This window comes from Glandiceps talaboti, chromosome 1 (assembly GCF_964340395.1).
Source record: "Glandiceps talaboti chromosome 1, keGlaTala1.1, whole genome shotgun sequence".
NCBI classification, from domain to species: Eukaryota; Metazoa; Hemichordata; class Enteropneusta; family Spengelidae; genus Glandiceps; species Glandiceps talaboti.
The window spans coordinates 20,594,651-20,614,201 of record NC_135549.1 but is presented as its reverse complement, the minus strand read 5'-3'; the positions used below and the strand labels follow the sequence as shown (position 1 = coordinate 20,614,201).

Sequence of the window (19,551 nt, the reverse complement as noted above, 5' to 3'; positions counted from 1 at the left end):
ATTATATTAGGTCTATGCCTACAACTGTCACTCAAGTTGACTAATTTTGAAATTGCAATGTCGCATAGGTCCGTCTAGGTTAACTTTAACAAATAACTGTTCCATTCACAATGTTCATGGGATATGATATGCTAAGCTTAGGCCTACAAGCGTGTGCTTTAAAATTGTGATAGACGATTTTAATTTTCTATGATACATACATACATACATACATACATACATACATTAATTTTCTTTATAAGCTTATTCATACAATTTCATTTGCATATATACTAAATGTGCTAAATAAATCAGGAATCAGCATCATCATCGATGAAATTAGCAGCACTGTGCTGTCATGTGAGTCAGCCCCTGGAGTTAGCCTTGTCAACTGTAAGCTTATAAATGGTGTATAGAATCAAGAAAAATTGCATCATATTCAATTAGGTCTAATAGTATTAGTTTTCCGGTCTCGTCGAGGCAGTAATAATTGTTCCGCAACAAAAAATGCACTTAATAACATGCACCGTTAATCCTGATTAGCCAAGCACTTAATTTGACAGTACAGTAAAGTATTTACAAGAGTACGTACGTGGAACAAAGTCAAACGTGACCCCAGTGTTTAGTCAAGTATTAGGGTCTCCTACATCATATTGAGGCGTCCTGGTAAAAGTTTGAACAACTGACTGACAACAACTATGACCCGGTCCATTTCATGTTTAGTAACTCAATGTTGAACCAAATACAAATGTAAAAACACGTACGTAGACAAAATCGCATTTCAAAAAAAAAAAATTAAAAAATTAAAACGAGAATATTTGAGAAAATGACGCTTTCATTCATTTTGTGTGATTGTGCCTTTTTATGTCGTTCCATGCGGTGTAAAAAAGAAAGAAGCAAATATTAAAATTCGTTTCTGAGTTTGACAATATAAGTCAGCCATTTAATTATATAGACATTTAGGCTGTACCTGTCAAACTGTGTCGATATGTGTGATTGATATTTCCTAGATCCTGTCGACTCTTTGCGGCTGTTTTTTTTTAATTGGAACTTTTCCAAATCATTGCATCAGTTAAAGGCCCTATTAGTACAGGCACATGTTACATGAATTTCCTTACAATGTACGTGTCCATGGGAAGGTGTACTCCGATAGGTGAAAGTTCGTGTCGAGTCAAGAGTTGCATTAGTTCTTATAATTACTAGCGATCTCATCCACAGTCTATCGCTTTGGGCTACGTCGCCTCAGACCCCTCCGCACCTCCCTGCAAGAAAAACTAACTAAAGTTAATATCTTTTCGGACTTCATGTACAATATATAACCTTACCCCCAAGGTTAACGGTTGTTCTACCAGTGATGTAAGCAATGATTAATTACTAACATTTTATCCAGGCAGGTGATAGATTTTTTTCTGTCTATCGATTTCATCCCATTTGTATGATTAAAAAAAGTAAATCTATGAATGTGTTCTATTTTGGTCGAAACATTAATTGATCAGTTGTACTTTTGTCTTCCCCCTACACAGATCTAATGACATGACCCCTTTATGTATTAAGCCTATTTACTATCTGCGTGGTGACAACTGAGACTCAAAACGAAAAGGATCAACTTAGGGCTTGGGATACGTGTATATCACTTAAAGCAACTTATATGGAATCACGGGGAACTTGAATATTCCAAAATTCTGGATTTTCAGACTGGCTTATATCTCTTGTATTACGAAACATACAACAAGCCTTACTAGTAATAAGAGAGCTTTCACATGTAGAAAGCTGACTGTCACGCTATCGGATCCAATATCAGACTAAAGCGTTTGATACTTGAAAGGGAAATTGTCATTTTTTATATATGAGTATGAAAAGTGACTTTTTTAATTTATTAAATTTCTTGTTACTGATTGGAATTACAATATACAATGGAGACAAGTTTATTGAGCAGAAAGACAGAAACTGAGAAATAATTCATAATTTCTTTAGTAGTGACAAGTACATTGGATACAAACAAATGAATAAACTAGACATTTTGACATCTATGTCAGCTGGTGATTCTCTCAAACCATAGTTGATAATTCTTTCACGACACTGCCGTAAAAGAGGTTGTGGTTTACGACGATGACAACTTGCGACAAAACTACCAATTTCTCAGATTTTTGTACAACCATTACCCCCCCCCCCCCGTTATTTGCTCCAGTTTCCAGTATATTTGCTGTTTTTGTCGGTGCAAAGCAGAGGCGATGATAACACAACAATTGATCATAAAATTGACAACAAGTCTTGCCAATATACGGAAAAACTTTTAAATCCATAATAACATATAAATAATCTACTAAAAAAAGCTTAAATCATTACATGACTTTGTATATGTATTTCCACCGATTAAAACTTCAAAGTCAGCAAGTGTGCACTTTTTGGGACGAACAACATTTTTTTATAACAGCCTAAAACGAAGGCCTACCGAAAACAGCAAGGCAAGGTGTGTGTGTGTGTGGGGGGGGGGGGGGTACAGAAGCAAAATGAGAATGAAATGGACACGTGGGGGTCATAGGCAAACCGTTTAATTGCTATCTGAAGAACATGAGTCGGACACACGTGCCTAATGTCTTTGTGTGCTCGTGTAGACCACAGACGTACCTGCCAGGTGTGTACACGTAAAATGTTATGGCATTGTAAGGAATATAAATAATGTAACTAACAGCAAATAGATTAAGAAGAAACATAATCTTACTGTCATTATATAGTTCGAGTAGTAAGATTTAAGTATTCAAGTCTTCAAAAAAATTTGCTTGTGAATTAATATTTCATGCACGTTTTTCGTCTTTCAGTGAGTCACTACAGGTAACTGGAGACTGTAGAACTGAACTGTAGCCCCATCTACACGTAGGTCATCCTACCTGAGGTAGGATAGATTTGTGTCTACACGGGCTTTAAACTATCCTGAATCCTACCTCAGGTAGGAATTTTAGTGCCGTGTGTAGATGGGGCTAACTGTCTATGGTAGAATTTATGTAGCACAATTTTGATAAGCTTATAGCTGCAATAATTGCAGCGTTATTTTTGGTTTTAGTGCGTTTTTTATCGTTCCAAAATGGACTGCACACAATTTCTTTTCAAAGACAAAAATGAAAGACAAACACACACTAGTAAAAAAAAAACAAATGAAAAAAGGAACAAAAATACAATTACTGCTAACTTTGAGAATTTGCAACCAAGGGAACTGTACTATCCATTCCAAGACTATCTTTCCGGGAGCTGTAGCTCAAGTGCGCTTAATTACGTCATGTTTTGTCAGTATTTCCCATTCATGTATGTATGTGCTATAAAAGCAATATATCGGCAAGGATCTTTGATTTTTCTTACAAACTAATACAGAAACGATATGATTGTGTATGGCATACGTATACCGTCGACAAAGTTGAGTCACCGAATGATTGCACACATGACAATTGTATACTTTGGAAAAAAATACGAGAAATTATAACCCACACTGTAGTGGGGTAAAGTTGAATACACGTACATATATCTCATCTGGACGGTTTAGAACTAAACAGTGTCTACAGGATAGTACAGTTATATGTAAATTCTCCGACGCGCTCGTTCGTGATTTTGCCATGTCATGTCCCCCGTGCATTGCAGAAGAAGCTATATATTTTGAATTGGAAAGTGAAATTCTCATCGGAGTTGGCCGATCAAAAATTTAATCAAATATGCACTTCATTATTTTCATTTTATTTCGTTTCATTTTATTTCATTAATAAAGAAGAAAAATCCAAATGTCAATGAATGTAGGCCTCTGCATAAAACTCTCACAATTTCGAATTGTCGCAAGTGAAAAATATTTAGCGATTATTCAGACTAAAATGGCACACTGCCAAAATCACAATCTACAGTTCTTTTGCAGTTTATAAAGTGTACGGAAGTGTCTCCTAGCAACGAGTCTATTTGGTTGCCCTTAATTGTTAAAGACACCATAACAATTTTACAATACTTAATAAACTCTGGTCGTGGCTGGAGGATTAAATCTTAATATCTTTTCGGGTTGAAACTAGGAAATATAGCTATGTTCATATTGTGTACATATACACACCTCACTCAACGTTAAAAGGTAGATTATGCCACAGAACTTATTTTCCTGAAAATCAGGGTTCTTAGATCTTCTTATATCTCAAAACCATATAATATGAAAGCTTTGCTCCTGGTCCTTTTTGAAATAATACATAAGAAACTTGGGGATTCACCGCTTGTTTTAAAGGAAATCTTCAATCTCTTATTTCCCAGAGTTAACGCAGTATTTGGCGGCCATATTGGACTTGGCGAATAGAGTTTTATTGGACAAAGTAACAAAAAACTTCAGTTTCTTTTTGAGGCGCATACTGAAAACATGGCTTCTTTTACACAACAAAAAATGCATGCATGTCTGTTTCATTGGTTCTGTGAATTCATTACAGTCACAAAATCTTTTAATTGATATCTGACTTTTAGTGACCCATACACCACTTAGTTCATCAGCATAGTGTGTGTGTGTGTGGGGGGGGGAGGGGGTGGGGGGTGGGGTGGTGGTGATGAGATATTCATGGAATGAGTACAACAGGAATGCCAGTATAAATGCATCTTAATCCTTTATTCAATGTAAATAAACTATGAGGAATGATTAATAAGGTCAGCATGACATAAAAAAACTTCTGTACAGCAATCTAAGAAATACATCAGTAAAAATACACTGTAAAAATCTGCCGGGGGAAAAAGAGATCTCAAATATTGCTTAATTCTAGAGTTACTTGTATACTTTAATATATGAAATGTCATTTTGAACCACAGACATTAAGATAACCTACCTACAGAAAGACTCACCTAAACAATTCAAATTGTTCCAGAGAAGCAAGCTGTAATTTTTTTTTAATTTCCTTCGACCTAATTTGTATAATTACATAAAAGGCTGTTTTCCTGATTTTCCAAATAGCAAGAGATTACACAACATAATACAACGAATGAAACTACACATCCCATGAAGAGATCAAACCTTGATCCTTGGCAGTATCAAAACATTTACAATGATAAATTCACTACTGTAGTATAGTAATTACTTTGCATTTTAAATGTGAAATAGACATTTAATACCAAACAGCTAATTGCTTGTGTTGACTTGGTCCAAGTTAAAGATATCAATAGCCAATTTCAATCTTAATTAACAATTTTTGTTGTCTTTCTCATCAAAACCCATCTAGTTTACTACTTCAACCAGACGTCTGTAAATAGAATAGCAGCATTGTACAACAGATAGACATTACCCAATCTGCCAATTAGTCGGCTGACTTGGTCCAGTTACGAGAGATCTCAGCATGTCTGATTACAATTCATTAGTTGTTTGAATGAACAAACTGAATAGATCATCCTTGAGTTGCATGAATAATTAACGAAACAAAATTCAATTACAAAACTGAGTATGAAAAATACAATGCTTCTTGAAAATACAATTGGTTTTCTGATTTTATCAAAAAGTATACCTGTCACACTGAAGTCAAACATGACATGCAATATTTTACCTCCTAAATCAATATACAGAATGTGTTGTACTAAATTAACATAACGAACTCTCAACAGAAATCTTGCATAGTTGATTTTCGAAAACAAGAATAATTTTCATGAAAAGCGTATGTGAACAGAGATATACATGGAATACACACTCATTACAGTGAGACTTGATTTGTTGAAATCTACATTGACACAGCAAGGGAGTGTTTGGCATGCTTTCTTTGTGACCTATACAATCATGATACACAGTGAATATTTGAAAGACCCTTTACCCCCTACGTGAACAAACAATTGAATTTAATGGTTACATAAACAAGGAAGGAAAGAAAACATGACCACACAATAATCTCCAATGACGACCATTATGAATGAACATACAAAAACATTCAAAATGAGTGATTCATGTATTCAGTCATAGTACTCTCTGTCAATGTATATTCCCACATAGAAACCAGTTTGTGTTCGTAACGGGTTTCAATGTCTCCATCAGCAATGTCCCACTTTGATCAATAAACAGTAATGTCCCACTTTGATCAATAAACATTAACGAAATGCTTATATCAATAAAGTGGTGTCCGTCAATCTCATAATTACATTTGCATAAATTTACATCATCGTAACCATTGGCAACATTACAAACATAATTCACCTATTTTGATAAAAAAAAATTCTTCTATTCAGTTGTACATTTGTATAAAGGATATATCCAGAATTTATAACAATAATCTAGATGCAAAAAATAGCGCCAATGGTACTATAGCAGAACAGTTTAGTTGTGCTAATAAGAACGAAAAGTTAACGTTCATTTTGACGTTTCTCGACAGTTTTGGTCCTCATCTAACATGATAAATTGTTACAACTTGTGAAATGAAATATTTTTTTTTAAAAAATGCAAAATTTATGATTTATATAACACAAAGATTTAATTTTTTCTTTTAATTGCATGATAATATTGAGGGTTTTTTTGGTCAAATTTGTCCACTTATTCTCTGACACTAGATAAGTCATATTTCTTTAGACACATGATTGGTATATAACATTTTCATTTACATTAAAACATTAAAGTCTTTATCAATTTCAAAAATACAATCAAACCTATATGATGAGTTTGCTAGAAATACCAAATTGATGATATTTCCGACATTTCTAAAGATGTAAGAATTATATATACATCATCTCAACAAAATTCCATGGTCAAGATATAAAATTTGAAACCTGTGTAAAAAAAGTGAATGGAAACCTGTGTAAAAAAGTGAATGGAAACAAACAACCAAGTCCTTGTATACATGTAATGTTTATTTCGGTAAAAGGTCATTTGAAAGAGCTATCAAGAAATTGACAAGGATCTCCATGTTGAATATTCTAGTTATGCATGGAATATTTTTTTTTTTTTGCCATTTTCAAGTGTTTGATATTGACTAAAATAACATACCAAACCATGTACATGTATTTTCACAACACTTGATCACTTTAAAGAGGCAAACACAAACAGAAATATTCCCTTCAAATATTTGATATTACTATTGACTCTGAACAAAAAATACCCCCCCCCCCAAAAAAAAAAAATATTACAAAATAGCTTTCTGCATATATCAATTGAACCCAAAATTAAATATTATTCAAAGATTTAACAAATACAAATTTTTACAAAATCCCCAGTAAATATTAAACGAACTTTAAAATTGAAATATTCTTCAACATAACTGCTGATATTACGCCTTTCACAAAATCTCACAAAAAGTCAACACTTACTTTCAGCAAAAAATCAATCCACTTTACACGAAATATTCCTCAAACCATAAACACTGATATCATCTATTAACATACCGTGAAATTTTGGGTAGTGCTCAAAATTGGTAATTAGGATAGAAGTGCGTCCCCCTGTGTCAGTCAACTTGATATTCCCGTTAACCTCGTCATAATGCTTAGTTACTCTTTCGATACCCATCAGTGTGGTAGCATCAATCGCAGTCTTATATATTATACAATGTGTTGTCCGTCGAATCGTTTGAAGTAGACAAGAAGACACGTTCTGGATACCGAATTAACAAATTAAAGTAACGTTGGCCTACATCTTTACTGCAGTACACACCACTTTTAAGAAGACATTAGACATAATAGCCTGTAACCCTATACCCCATTAGAGTGATTTCCTATCTTTTTTTTCCATACTATACAGAGCTAGGCAACATGGATTTCCAGGCTAGAGATTTCACGGGGGTAACAACCTGGGTTACTGTGTAGACACACAGTTGTCACTTAGTTGCATTTGCACACAAAATGGCATCTAATAAAATGTACAAGGAGAATCAATACGGCACACAAGAACTGTTTACCATAGTTTCAAAACACTGAAGCTCACTATTTGGTGAACTATTAATAACAAGAGATCATCGGCATCTGTGAAAATGACCAAAAAAAAGGGTATTGTCTGTACACAGACAAGGCACTGTATAAGTACTTCTGTAAAATATTACTTTATTTATTTTGTTGTGGAAAAATTCTATTTTTATATAATTACCGCATTTTGAAAATATATCACGGTGATCTGTTTCTTTCCTGATGTGTCACATGATGTATGCTGTGTAATTTGTCATATACTGCATTCTGTATGTATATCACACACAGTTGCAATCTATGGTGTAATGATTACAATAATATTCTAAAACGATCACTCCAGAAATTACGTCTGAGTTCATTCATGTTCATAGATGGAAAAATAGATATTTATCATTCCCTATTTCAAAATTATTATTTGGTTATATTCCTTTCAAATATTTATGAAATATTACCCTTTAATTTGAAATAAAAAAGTGTGGATTTACAATTCAGAGCTTAATGAGACTTCCTTGTTTGACCTTTGACTTGTCAAAGGTCACATGTTTTTCATACTGATTGGACAGAGAGTTAGGGGTTCTAAAGAGGATTAGCCATTCGGAAAATGGCTCCTTAAATTCGTCGTAAACTGAGATCTTATTGAGGGTTTTAGTAGCTGCTTGACCTTTCTCTCTCTCTCTCTCTCTCTCTCTTTCTCTCTCCTCTGATTGATTTTAGTTTGATGAGGGAGACAACTGAAGCTAGGTCAACTTGTTCAGTCTTGGTTATAGTGGGGAAAAAAATAAAGTGTAGTTTTCGGTGGTAAAAAATCTGCTTGTTTTAATAACTGCATCTTCTCCATGATTCGGGTTGTCCTTGCGATTGACAATGGAGCTTGCCATGCATGCCGTAACCAATTATTCACAGCCAGAGACCTCCTTTCAGGTGGAATATTGATGGAAAGCCTTTTATTTGAGAGTTGAGGATTTACTCAAGTACAGTAGCCTTCTGAATTGCAGCAATCCATCTACAAAATAAACAATACAAACAATGATTCTGTCAACAGGCTGAATGAATGGTTACCAAATGTTACATACTATCGTTTATAGCTCCGGTAAAGTGACCTTATCCATTGATGGAAGTGGAGGGTCTACGCCTTATCCAAACAGGCAAATGGTTGTAAATTCTTTTAAAAATGTATCATAAAATCAAGGGCATGGTGTTTAATTACTTGTGTCTTTGAGTTTGTTTTTTAATTTCTTTTAAAGTGCACATGTACTAACTTGCTGTACAAACACATCAGATCCAGTAACAAGCCAACTTGACTCACTGGTAAATCACTAAATGTAAATTGTCTAGAAATGCCACTTCATGTTGAACCTTAGAACAATGAACCCTTACTTATGCAATGGGTTATTTTATTACAAGTTACTATACATGCAACTCTGTATGTATGTATGAATGTATGTATGTATGTATGTATGTATGTATGTATGTATATATGTATGTGTGTGTGTATGTATGTATGTATGTATGTATGTATGTATGTATGTATGTATGTATGTATGTATGTATGTATGTATGTATGTATGTGTGTATGTATGTATGTATGTATGTATGTATGTATGTATGTATGTATGTATGTATGTATGTGTGTGTGTGTCTGCATGTCTGTGTGTCTTCCCTGTGTTTTAGACATTGTATTCTTAATATAATCTCACATAACTGTTAACAGCTTCCATCACAACATTACTTCATTGTACATACTACTTAGCCATTAGCTATTGACAATAGGCCATTGTTTAAAATATCCATTGTTTAACACACAGCTATTTTTAGTTACATACATTGTTTCTTTCCTGGTACTACAAACCATCTCTCTTGTTACTCACAGGAAGACAAATTTGCATCTACTGGTACGACTAACTTTTTTTTGTTGACAATCACTTTAAATATCATTCAAGTTTTAGAATGTTAAAGTTCAAACAATGAACAGAAGTGGCAAGGCCGTTTGATTTGCAATTCAGTCTCCAAAACTTTGCTAAAACAAGCAGTAGGGTAGGTATTACTCTGGTAATTGAGCTTTCGGGGGTTTACTAAGATAGACACAAACTAAAACTATTGTCACAAAATGTTGATATACAACAGTGATAAGTTATTGAATGGACATTGGTTTAATTATAGTCTCAGTAGGGAGTTCAAGTTCTATAAACTTGCAGTGTTGTGTTTTGGGATTTCCACGTTTACCCTCTCTTGATCACAGGGTGATTAGATTCACACAACAGAGGAACTACTATCATCCACCTGTGTAATCTACCACTTCGAAGACCAGAAGACTTAGTTTGCGTCTATCTTAGAAAACCTAAAGGCTTGATTACCAGTGTCATATGGTTACTAATTCATAGCACAAAGTACAAAACACATGACCAAGACAAGCTTCAATTCTTTCAAATTATCCATTTAATTCTATGTAATTCTTTTTAATATTAATACTTAATTCTCACTGTCTGAGAGACCTTGTCTTAGAGAGTGGTATGTTACAATAGGAATAAAACATCACATGCAATCAATACAAGTGGGCACAAAATTGAAGCACAGTCTTCGTTATAGGTAAACTACCACATGACTATATAAAAAACAGTATAATTTATTTTTGAAATTTTTCTGAATACTTCTGTATATTTTTGTGTGAACAACCTACAATTAAAACAGAGACACCAGTCTTCATAATTCTTTTTTTTTGTTTTTTTTTACCATGACTTTAGTCTTAGTTTTTAAACCCCAATGTTTGAATGCTATGTTCTTGTACAATTAGTGCTATCTTATCTGATCAGCAGAAGCACACAAGGCAAACAAAAAATAATAATAATTGTGTGTTTCCGATAACATGGGCTCAGAAAATAGGGTAGGTAGGATAGGATTTGATTTGATTTGATTTGATTTGATCCGATCTTTTTAATTGTTTTTATTTTTGAAAAAATATTGCTTCAACTCAAAACCAAACAAAATATCCGTTGGTCAGAGTACCCCCTGATAGTTTCAGGAGATATACATACAAACATCAATGGTGAAAGATAACAGACGACAAACATCACTGGGGAAAGATAACAGACATGTATGAAGGTCAAGAAAACAAAGAATTTCTTATCTTTTTGTTTTAAAATGTTTAACAAATGTTATGGGTTGGAGCTTTAAACAAGATTGATTGGGTTATCAGTAGCACACAATTTAAAAAAAATATTTTGGCTATGAATGATAACAAAGGATTATTTTTTTGTTCACATATATACCTACTAATTTAAAGCTGTGCTTTGATAACTTGCTCACATCTTTATATTTTCATCCTAATCTGACAATACCCTTTAAAATCCACACTATCTTAGTTTACAGAGAATACAATGGGTGGCAAGGAGTATGAGTTGCAAGGGTTACAGGTCAAGGCATTGATTCAACAAGTACTGGTCTCTACAAACTTAGTAACCACACTAGACTTGATCATGTGTGTCTGATAAATGACTGGACTGACATCTACCAGTACAGACATAGTCCTTGCCCCATTGTCCATTATTGGTGGTACCTTACTGCAGATAAAAAAAACCTGTCACTTTTATTTATCTACTACTTATAAAATATTGCAATGTAGCCAACATTTCCAGTTGATAACTGAATTGTAAAGAAGTTCAATCTATTCTTTATAGATTCTATTCATTACAGATTTATGGACTTTTAAAAAGAGGGACATTTGACAGGGGGGTGCATTGACGGTGTTTGAGACTTATATTCAATGGACAGCTCTTCTAACACTTGCGTGTTATTCATTTTTTTTTGTCTGGTGTGACAGCTTGTCTGGTCATGCTGGCAGCGCACAGAATACAAGAGTACAAAGGTGAACAAACACTCCATACAGACAGACAGACATACGTGCTGACATAGATACACACCTCCATAGATACACAACCTTTGAAACACATTAAGCCGTACTAACAAACAAAGACCAGTTTGGTCAAAGAAATAAAAAAACAGGGTAGTTGGATCAAAGAAGAAAAATGGTATTTGGGTCTGTGGGGGTCAGACAGTCTTGTAAAAAATAATTCAAACATGTAAAGATTTTTTAGGGACAATAATCTGCTTGATCAGTATCCTGGCACACCAACCCAAACTAATATAAACCATTTAATTTCAAACAATGATCAAAACCGGGTGTGGCTATTGAATCACAAGGTTATGAATAACAGTGCACTGTCGTCATAGTTACAAATTAGTGTATTCTAGTTACCATTTCTCAAAACAAAACATGATGTCATCACATCTTTACATAGGAAGGTTCTAAAAATAAATAGGATTATCCATTAGTACAAGGTTAGCAAGACCTTTGATCAGACACGCTAGAGTGAAGAGACATTACTTGTGGTCTTTCTGAGCAACAACTGTTCATTTGACCTTTGACCCGAGAGGTTATCTGAGGTCGCATTAAGCACCATATTTACTTATCTTGAATAGCTAAAACTTTGTACATCTATCACTCACAATAAGGTTTTTTTTTTCTTAATCCTGTTTTTTTTCTTCAAACTGGTAGTTTTTTTTGTGCACAACAAATACATCCAACCCAACCTAATGCCACTCTTGGTACAAAGATCTTAATTAAGCAGTATACGCTTGTAGTTAAGGTGTCACAAGCTCAGTTTATAAACTTTTTATTCAAGTGAAAATATTTGTGTAAAACCTGAACTATTCTAGTATTATAACGTTACTGTTCTATACAAGCCTTCTATGACATAAGTATTGTCTACTGACAGTATTAGAACAGTTGATTGCATGGTAAGAATTTCTTTGTTATTTTGAAACATACAATGAATTCAATCATCAGATCATTTATATGTTATATCTCAAATACCAGGTTTTGATTTCAATCAATTGCAAGTGATTGTTAAGTATACTTCAGTCAAGTAGAAAACTGTGAGTACCTTTTAAATACCAAGAAAAACTTAGGCCTAAAAACAAACAAATTCATTTTCTGACTGCTGTTTCTTAACAATATTTTCCATTTTCATAATATGTAATTTTGAGTGCTTTTTTTTTGGGGGGGGGGGCGAGGGTAATAAAACAGCAATATCAATGTCACATAAACCCTCTGTTTATACTTACGTTGAAAATAATATGTAAATGAATTATAAATACGTACATGTCACACATACATGAATATGTCAAATTATGAATATATTAATATGCCAATGTTACAAATATTTGAATATGCAAATATAAATAAATGAATGTGGACATATTTCATGACATCACTGTGAGGATGTATTGTGTTTGAAGAATAAATGCACAAAAAAGTCATCTAATACGGCGATACATTTGTAACTATTTTGGTTTGTATTCTATGTCACCTAGAAACATAGAATATAAAAAGTTGTGATGGTATTCAAATAAGAGAGCATTTAATAGACTTTTAGAGTGCCCCCTATGTCTACACACAAACTAATATTTGTCATCCAGTTACGTTTTGCATTTTCAACACTAGAGGGCAGTCTTCAATTTGACCAGAACCTACCTTTCAGTATTAGCTATGCTTTCCGTTTTGAAAGTGTCTTGAAGCTTCTCTTTATGGTATAACTTAAATGCAGTCCCTGCTTCAGCTCCTTTCATGGACTGTAACAAAAAACGACACAAAAAATTGGTAAAGTTCAAAATCAATCTAATATTCCAACATGCAGTGATTTCATAGCAGTTGACATACACAACATATACTGACTATATCTCCTCAAATCTTTGCATCCAGTAAATCACAGTGCTTACAGTATCAGTCGTTTGAAATCAACTTTGTTGCAACTGACTTTAATGTAGATAAGTTGATACTATTTAGATGTAATGTGTGATGAATATAGGATTCACTGATCATCATTACATGACTAGTACATATCTCATTAACGTGGGCAGATATGGATGAGAATTTGATATTTATTTTGGATTTTTATATGTAATTTATAAAGTAATTTTATCATGGTTTCCTACTTTTGAAAAATTAATGTGAAACAACATATAGCAAGTCCTTGTGTGTAACACAATAAATTGCAAAACACTACTAAGTGTGTAAAATATTTGTTGTCATACATACAATAACAAACTTTTCACTGATTTTTAGCTTTTTGCAATGTAATGAATTACAAACACTGACTTGGTCATTGTTGTTTCACATTGATTTTTTAAGTAGGAAGCCATGATAAAATGGCCTTATAAATCAAAATTCCAAAATAAATACCAAATCCTCATCCATATGCCCACTTTAAAAAAGGTTCACAAGCTTGGGACTTCAAATGTTTAGAATAATGTTTGATGATGTAGACTTGGTTGTGTATCAACAATCATTTATTTTAATTATCAGTAGGCCATTCCAGACGGCAAACAGGAAATTGAGAATACAGCGCCCTTGCTCAAATTGGAGGTATCATCACCTCATAGTAACATTTCTTAAGAGCTTTGTCCCTTGGTATTCTGTAGAAGTGTAAATCAGGGATGTTGTTTGTATTGTTTAGACATCGAGGAAAGCAGCAGTGCTCTATGATTAACCAAGTAACCTATGTCATGTATACCCCCAAGGGACACACAGACGGGAAGTAGAGCGCCACCGTGGCAAATTTTGGAAATATAGTTTTTGCCACTCAAATCAGTTAGCAGAACTCTATCCAACCATACCTTTTTCACAAGTTCTACTTTATAGCCAAGTAGAGGCCTACTATCAACGGCTCTCACATCCTCACTGGCTTTATAAGTATACAACACTTTCTCTTTTAAGACAAACCAAAGCTTTTCCCAGTCTTTCTTGGTTTTCTTAAAGATATGTCCACTCATATCGATGTCTCTATCATGTGCTGTAACCTGTCAACAAATCAAACAATTGGAATAATTGTCATGTGCTGTAACCTGTCCATAAATCAAACAATTGGAATAATTGTCATGTTAGATTCAACACATTGAAAATTGACCAAGTTTGTAGAAAGATGAAATGATACAACAAATCAATCAATCAATCAATCAATCAATCAATCAATCAATCAATCAATAAATAGATTGGTCAATAAATAGTCTTTAGCAATTAAACCCAAATGTTTAAATCTCATGGTCTTATATCACTAAAATTTGTCAGTGAAGTCATAGAGTTTGAGTAGAATCACTATTTGTTCTGGATCAACTTTGTCAAAGCTCACTAGCTGGTCAGTCTATTTCTGTCTCACTGTGTATCTGTCTCTCACTGTCTGTATAGTATCTGTCTGTCTGTATGTCTCTGCCATTCTCTGTCTCTGTATGTCTGTCTCTTTTCATCCCTCTCCCATGTCATCTGTCTACCACCATAAAACTAAAATTCTCCCTTGCATCAACATAAGAAAAACTTGAAATGTTTACCTCTAGAAGAACTTTAGCTACATTAGGAGTTGGAGTTTTGGTTATTTTACCCTTGAGTTGACTAAAAAGTCCTTTAGATTCTGGCTTTTCAGCAGGAGGTGTCAACGGAGTAGCTTTAGTTCCTTCCTCTGTAAAGTAATCAAATGAAAAAGTCATAAAAATTCACTTCTGTCCAAACTGACTTGAATGTAAAGTTAGAAACAATATCAAATTAGTTCAGAATTATTTATGATAGCAATGTGATTATTGTAATAAAAAGATATACATGTGAATTAGCATGTATTTTTTGTCCAGCTGTGGAAGTTTAAATTCCTCAAGTAACAATTGATTTTTTTTTATTTCGTTCTTACCTAGTGCCTTTTGGGTGAAGACTTCAAAACATTTACTGCAGACTCTCTCCATTGAATTACCCAAGTATTCCAATGGTGCTTTGTGCTTTGAACAGTTGCCACACACAATCTGCCAGAAGAGAAATGATGTCATTAAAGTTCAGAGGTCATCCAATGCACATGTATAGGTCATGTCACATCATTAAAGTTCAGAGGCTTATTTGCATGACGCCAGAGTTCATTAAGGGGGGAAAAGTTTTTCACATAAATCATGCAAATTTCTGAAGAAAATAAAGTTTCTATTTTTACCAAGTGAACTTCTAGTCTTGCTGCTAGATGTTGGGGCTTTCTTCCGATACGATAAGCGAACGAAGTTCGCAAGTGAGGGCTTGCATCCTCTATAGCGATGTGCAGTCGTCTGTCGTATCGTATCGGAAGAACATTAAAGGTCTAGCAACTAGACTAGTGAACTTCATGCAAATATGACAAATTTGACATGGTTAGTCAAACTTGGGAATAGCTTGTGCTCTCATGCAGAATGGTGGAACGAGACAGAGATAATACTTTGGTGTGATTTCCAATCTGAGTTCAAAGTATTCAAATAGAAGTACATCATGAATAGTAATTTTCAAGATATATATTTTTGACATATAAAAGTGGTGTCCCTGCACACTAACATAATGTCTTCATTTCATTTTGAGACAGAAATTCTTCAAAAAAGACAGATGACAAAAATACTTTTTGTCGTAAAATCAGTTTTCAACTAAAGTAAAGAAAGCTACCTTTCCACACGCTCTACAATGATGCCTCCTCCATGTCACTGTGAAATCACATGTACAAATGTTACACATTGTGGCTCTTCTGTCTGGAATCCATATTGGAGCCTCTTTGCCAAGTTCAAACATCTTCTCTTCTCTATTACCCTGTTGGATTAAGTCAGTAAAAGTCATCAGTTAGTAATGTTTTCTACTCTCTGTTTGTACCCCATCAGAAGTCAGTAAAAGTTATCAGTTAGCAATGTTTTCTACTCTCTTTTTGTACCCCGTCAGAAGTCCATAAAAGTCATTGTTTATCAATGTTTTCTACTTTCTGTTTGTACCTTGTCAGAAGTCTGTAAAAAGTTATTAAGTGTCATTTAAAATCTACAATGAAAGCAAAACAAACAAATAATGAGTCTGTTACTTTTTTACTGGAACTTTTTAATTCAACCACCTTAGTTTATACATGGATGTGTGGCTTCAATAAGAAGCAAGATTACCATACATCCGACAGCCACCCCAAAACTGTATTAGATAGTCTCTCTTTTACCTGTGATTGGTTTGAAAATGTACTTTTTTTCCTTTCAGCATCATCGATGGCACCAGTCAGTGCCTTAAACCACTTGTCACGTTCATCTAGTGTTCTGTCAGAAAACAATAAAATTTACAATCAAGAGAACACTGTTGTGATAAACAACACAATAGCTGTAGAGATTTTCAAATGTTTAAAGGGGAACACCACTCCAGGAAATAGAGGCATTGTCATAAACTATGGGTCTTGGAGTCATTTCGTGATTTTACATCATCTACAATTACTTGTGATTTCAGAGAAACATCGTTGATCTTGTGCCTTTATAGGGTATCTTTGCTGTGGGCCAATGTATCATGGAAGTCTGAAGAAATAACATATTCATGGTTGAACAATGAATATTCATGATTCCTAACTGCCTATTCCATTCAGTGCAAACAATCACTCATCCAGAACCCATAGTTTATGAAAATGCCTTTATTTCCAGGAGTGGGGTTCCCATTTACTACCAAGACTATACGTCTCAAAAGTGAAAACAAAGTAGTTTGTTTGTATCAATTCTCGTAAACATTGGACATCTGAAGCATATTGCAACCCACAAGAGTTGGCAAATTAATGAGAATAATCCTAAGTTTGCTAACAATGGTATTATCAGTGGCATATACTACAATGGGTTGAAATCACATGTCTCACTAGTGACACATGGAGCAAATTGGAGTAACATCTGGAATCTGGGATCTCAAATCCTGTGCAGTACCATCACTGACAATGTTGTAATATAACAAAAATGTGGACATATTCTGATTCTGTGAGTAACAATATTTGATGTTTTATATAAACCAAGAGTCCAACGTCAGTTCTCTTGTTAGACATCTTGTTGGCATATTGTAGATAGTATCTTTACTAAATGACAGAATATCAAAAACACCATGACTTCATGACAAAAGAAAGAGAAAATGTAGATTATATTATATAGCCTACCTTGCAAAGAGAGTAAATGATCTAACAGATGTACAAATACTGAATTCATTCTTAAAGTCTTCTCGGTCTGGTACAACAACCTGATATCAAAAGGATAAAAAATTAGTTTTTTACAGTAATATTTTTCTTGTTCATGGTTCTAGTTTTAGGATTTCATTACCACTAGTTGCTGAATGGAATGGTGAAAGATCTGTTTATAACATGTAAACACCTATGAAAACAGTCAAATAAATTGGTGTATGAAGTTTAACACAATTTATATGTACGGATGTAAGGTACATACGTACATATTCATACATACATACATGCATACATACATACATACATACATACATACATACATACATACATACATACATACATGCATACATACATACATACATACATACATACATACATACATACATACATTCATACATACATACATACATACATACATACATACATTCATACATACATACATGCATACATACATACATACATACATACATACATACATACCAACTGCCTACCCACATATGTACCTATGTACGTACGTACCTACACACGTACATACATACATACATACACACAAACAAAACATGTGAAAACATAACCTCTCATCAACTTCATTGGCAGAGGTAATAATTCTATTCAGTGATGTATTTTACACTACAGGTAACAAAACACAAAATAACAGCTGTGAGAATTTGATTAAAAACAATTCTTACCTTCATGCCAGCCAATGGTAAATGATATTTGAGTTTATATAAACCACCTTGTGGTACACAATACAACAATTTGTCATTAAACTGAAAAGAGAAAAGAAAATGAGCACAATTCTTTAACACCTGGGTACAAAATTAGCTGGATTTCTTGAGGAACATGTAAACATATTTTACAATTATAGTATTCGTCTTAATAGCAAATCTCAAGTCAGAAAATGTGGACTAGCACTTCTTCATGAAGTGACGATGGTAATTTCAATAAAGTTTAAAGTCAATATTAAGTTTTGAATTCTGATGAAAATTTTGCAACGTTGTCATAGTCTTAGTTCTCTTTGGTATAAACAGCGTTAGTTTGTATTTTCTCAGAGATTCTATTTTACCGAGTACATCAAAACTCACCAGAAAAAACATTCTTGGTTGCATTTCTTTTCTGGATAATTTAAGTAATTCTCCTTCTTTGATAAATACCTATAAAAAGAAGAACATTCCCAGAAGTTTACATCTATTTATGAATAATTAAATGGGGAACATCACTCCAGGAAATGAAGTCATTTTCATAAACTATGGGTTCTGGAGAATCATTTCATGATTTTTACATCACCTACAATTACTTGTGATTTCAGAAAAAACATCAAGTTGATTTTGTGCCTTTATAAGGGTATCTTTGCGATGGGCTATTGCATCATGGGAGTCATCAGAAATAATGTAAGCAAATTGTACACTGAATATTCATTAGAGCTGTTTTACACTGTTTAGGGTATAGGCACTCAGGACTTCCCCTTTTATAACAAATTGTTGAGCCAAAATAACAGACTGTGCCCTTTCAATTCTTTTATATGGGAGCATTTCCCTGTCTTGTATGTGTACAGTCATCTTTACAGGAAAAGGTGAATAATGAAAAGATTGGAATTTGATTGCAAACACTCAAAATAAACTCTCAGCATTACCAAGTACATGTACTATTAAAGTTTTTTTTGTTTTTTTTTGTTTTTTTAAAATTAGGACAACAAATTGGTAATGAA

General features: G+C 33.7%; 1 protein-coding gene across 1 annotated transcript in view; it reads right to left on the bottom strand.

The window, feature by feature from the left end:
• Window positions 1-4,574: 4,574 nt before the first annotated feature.
• Window positions 4,575-19,551, bottom strand: part of LOC144441816 (uncharacterized) — a 58,420-nt gene continuing 43,443 nt past the window's right edge. The window contains exons 10-19 of the mRNA XM_078131124.1: window positions 18,929-18,997; window positions 18,533-18,613; window positions 17,823-17,902; window positions 16,863-16,956; window positions 16,337-16,477; window positions 15,576-15,684; window positions 15,226-15,353; window positions 14,518-14,700; window positions 13,376-13,473; window positions 4,575-8,848 (exon numbers count right to left, since the gene is read on the bottom strand). Of these exons, the coding sequence (XP_077987250.1) occupies window positions 8,809-8,848; window positions 13,376-13,473; window positions 14,518-14,700; window positions 15,226-15,353; window positions 15,576-15,684; window positions 16,337-16,477; window positions 16,863-16,956; window positions 17,823-17,902; window positions 18,533-18,613; window positions 18,929-18,997 (1,023 nt within the window). The 3' untranslated portion in view covers window positions 4,575-8,808. The remainder of the gene's footprint in view (window positions 8,849-13,375; window positions 13,474-14,517; window positions 14,701-15,225; window positions 15,354-15,575; window positions 15,685-16,336; window positions 16,478-16,862; window positions 16,957-17,822; window positions 17,903-18,532; window positions 18,614-18,928; window positions 18,998-19,551) is intronic.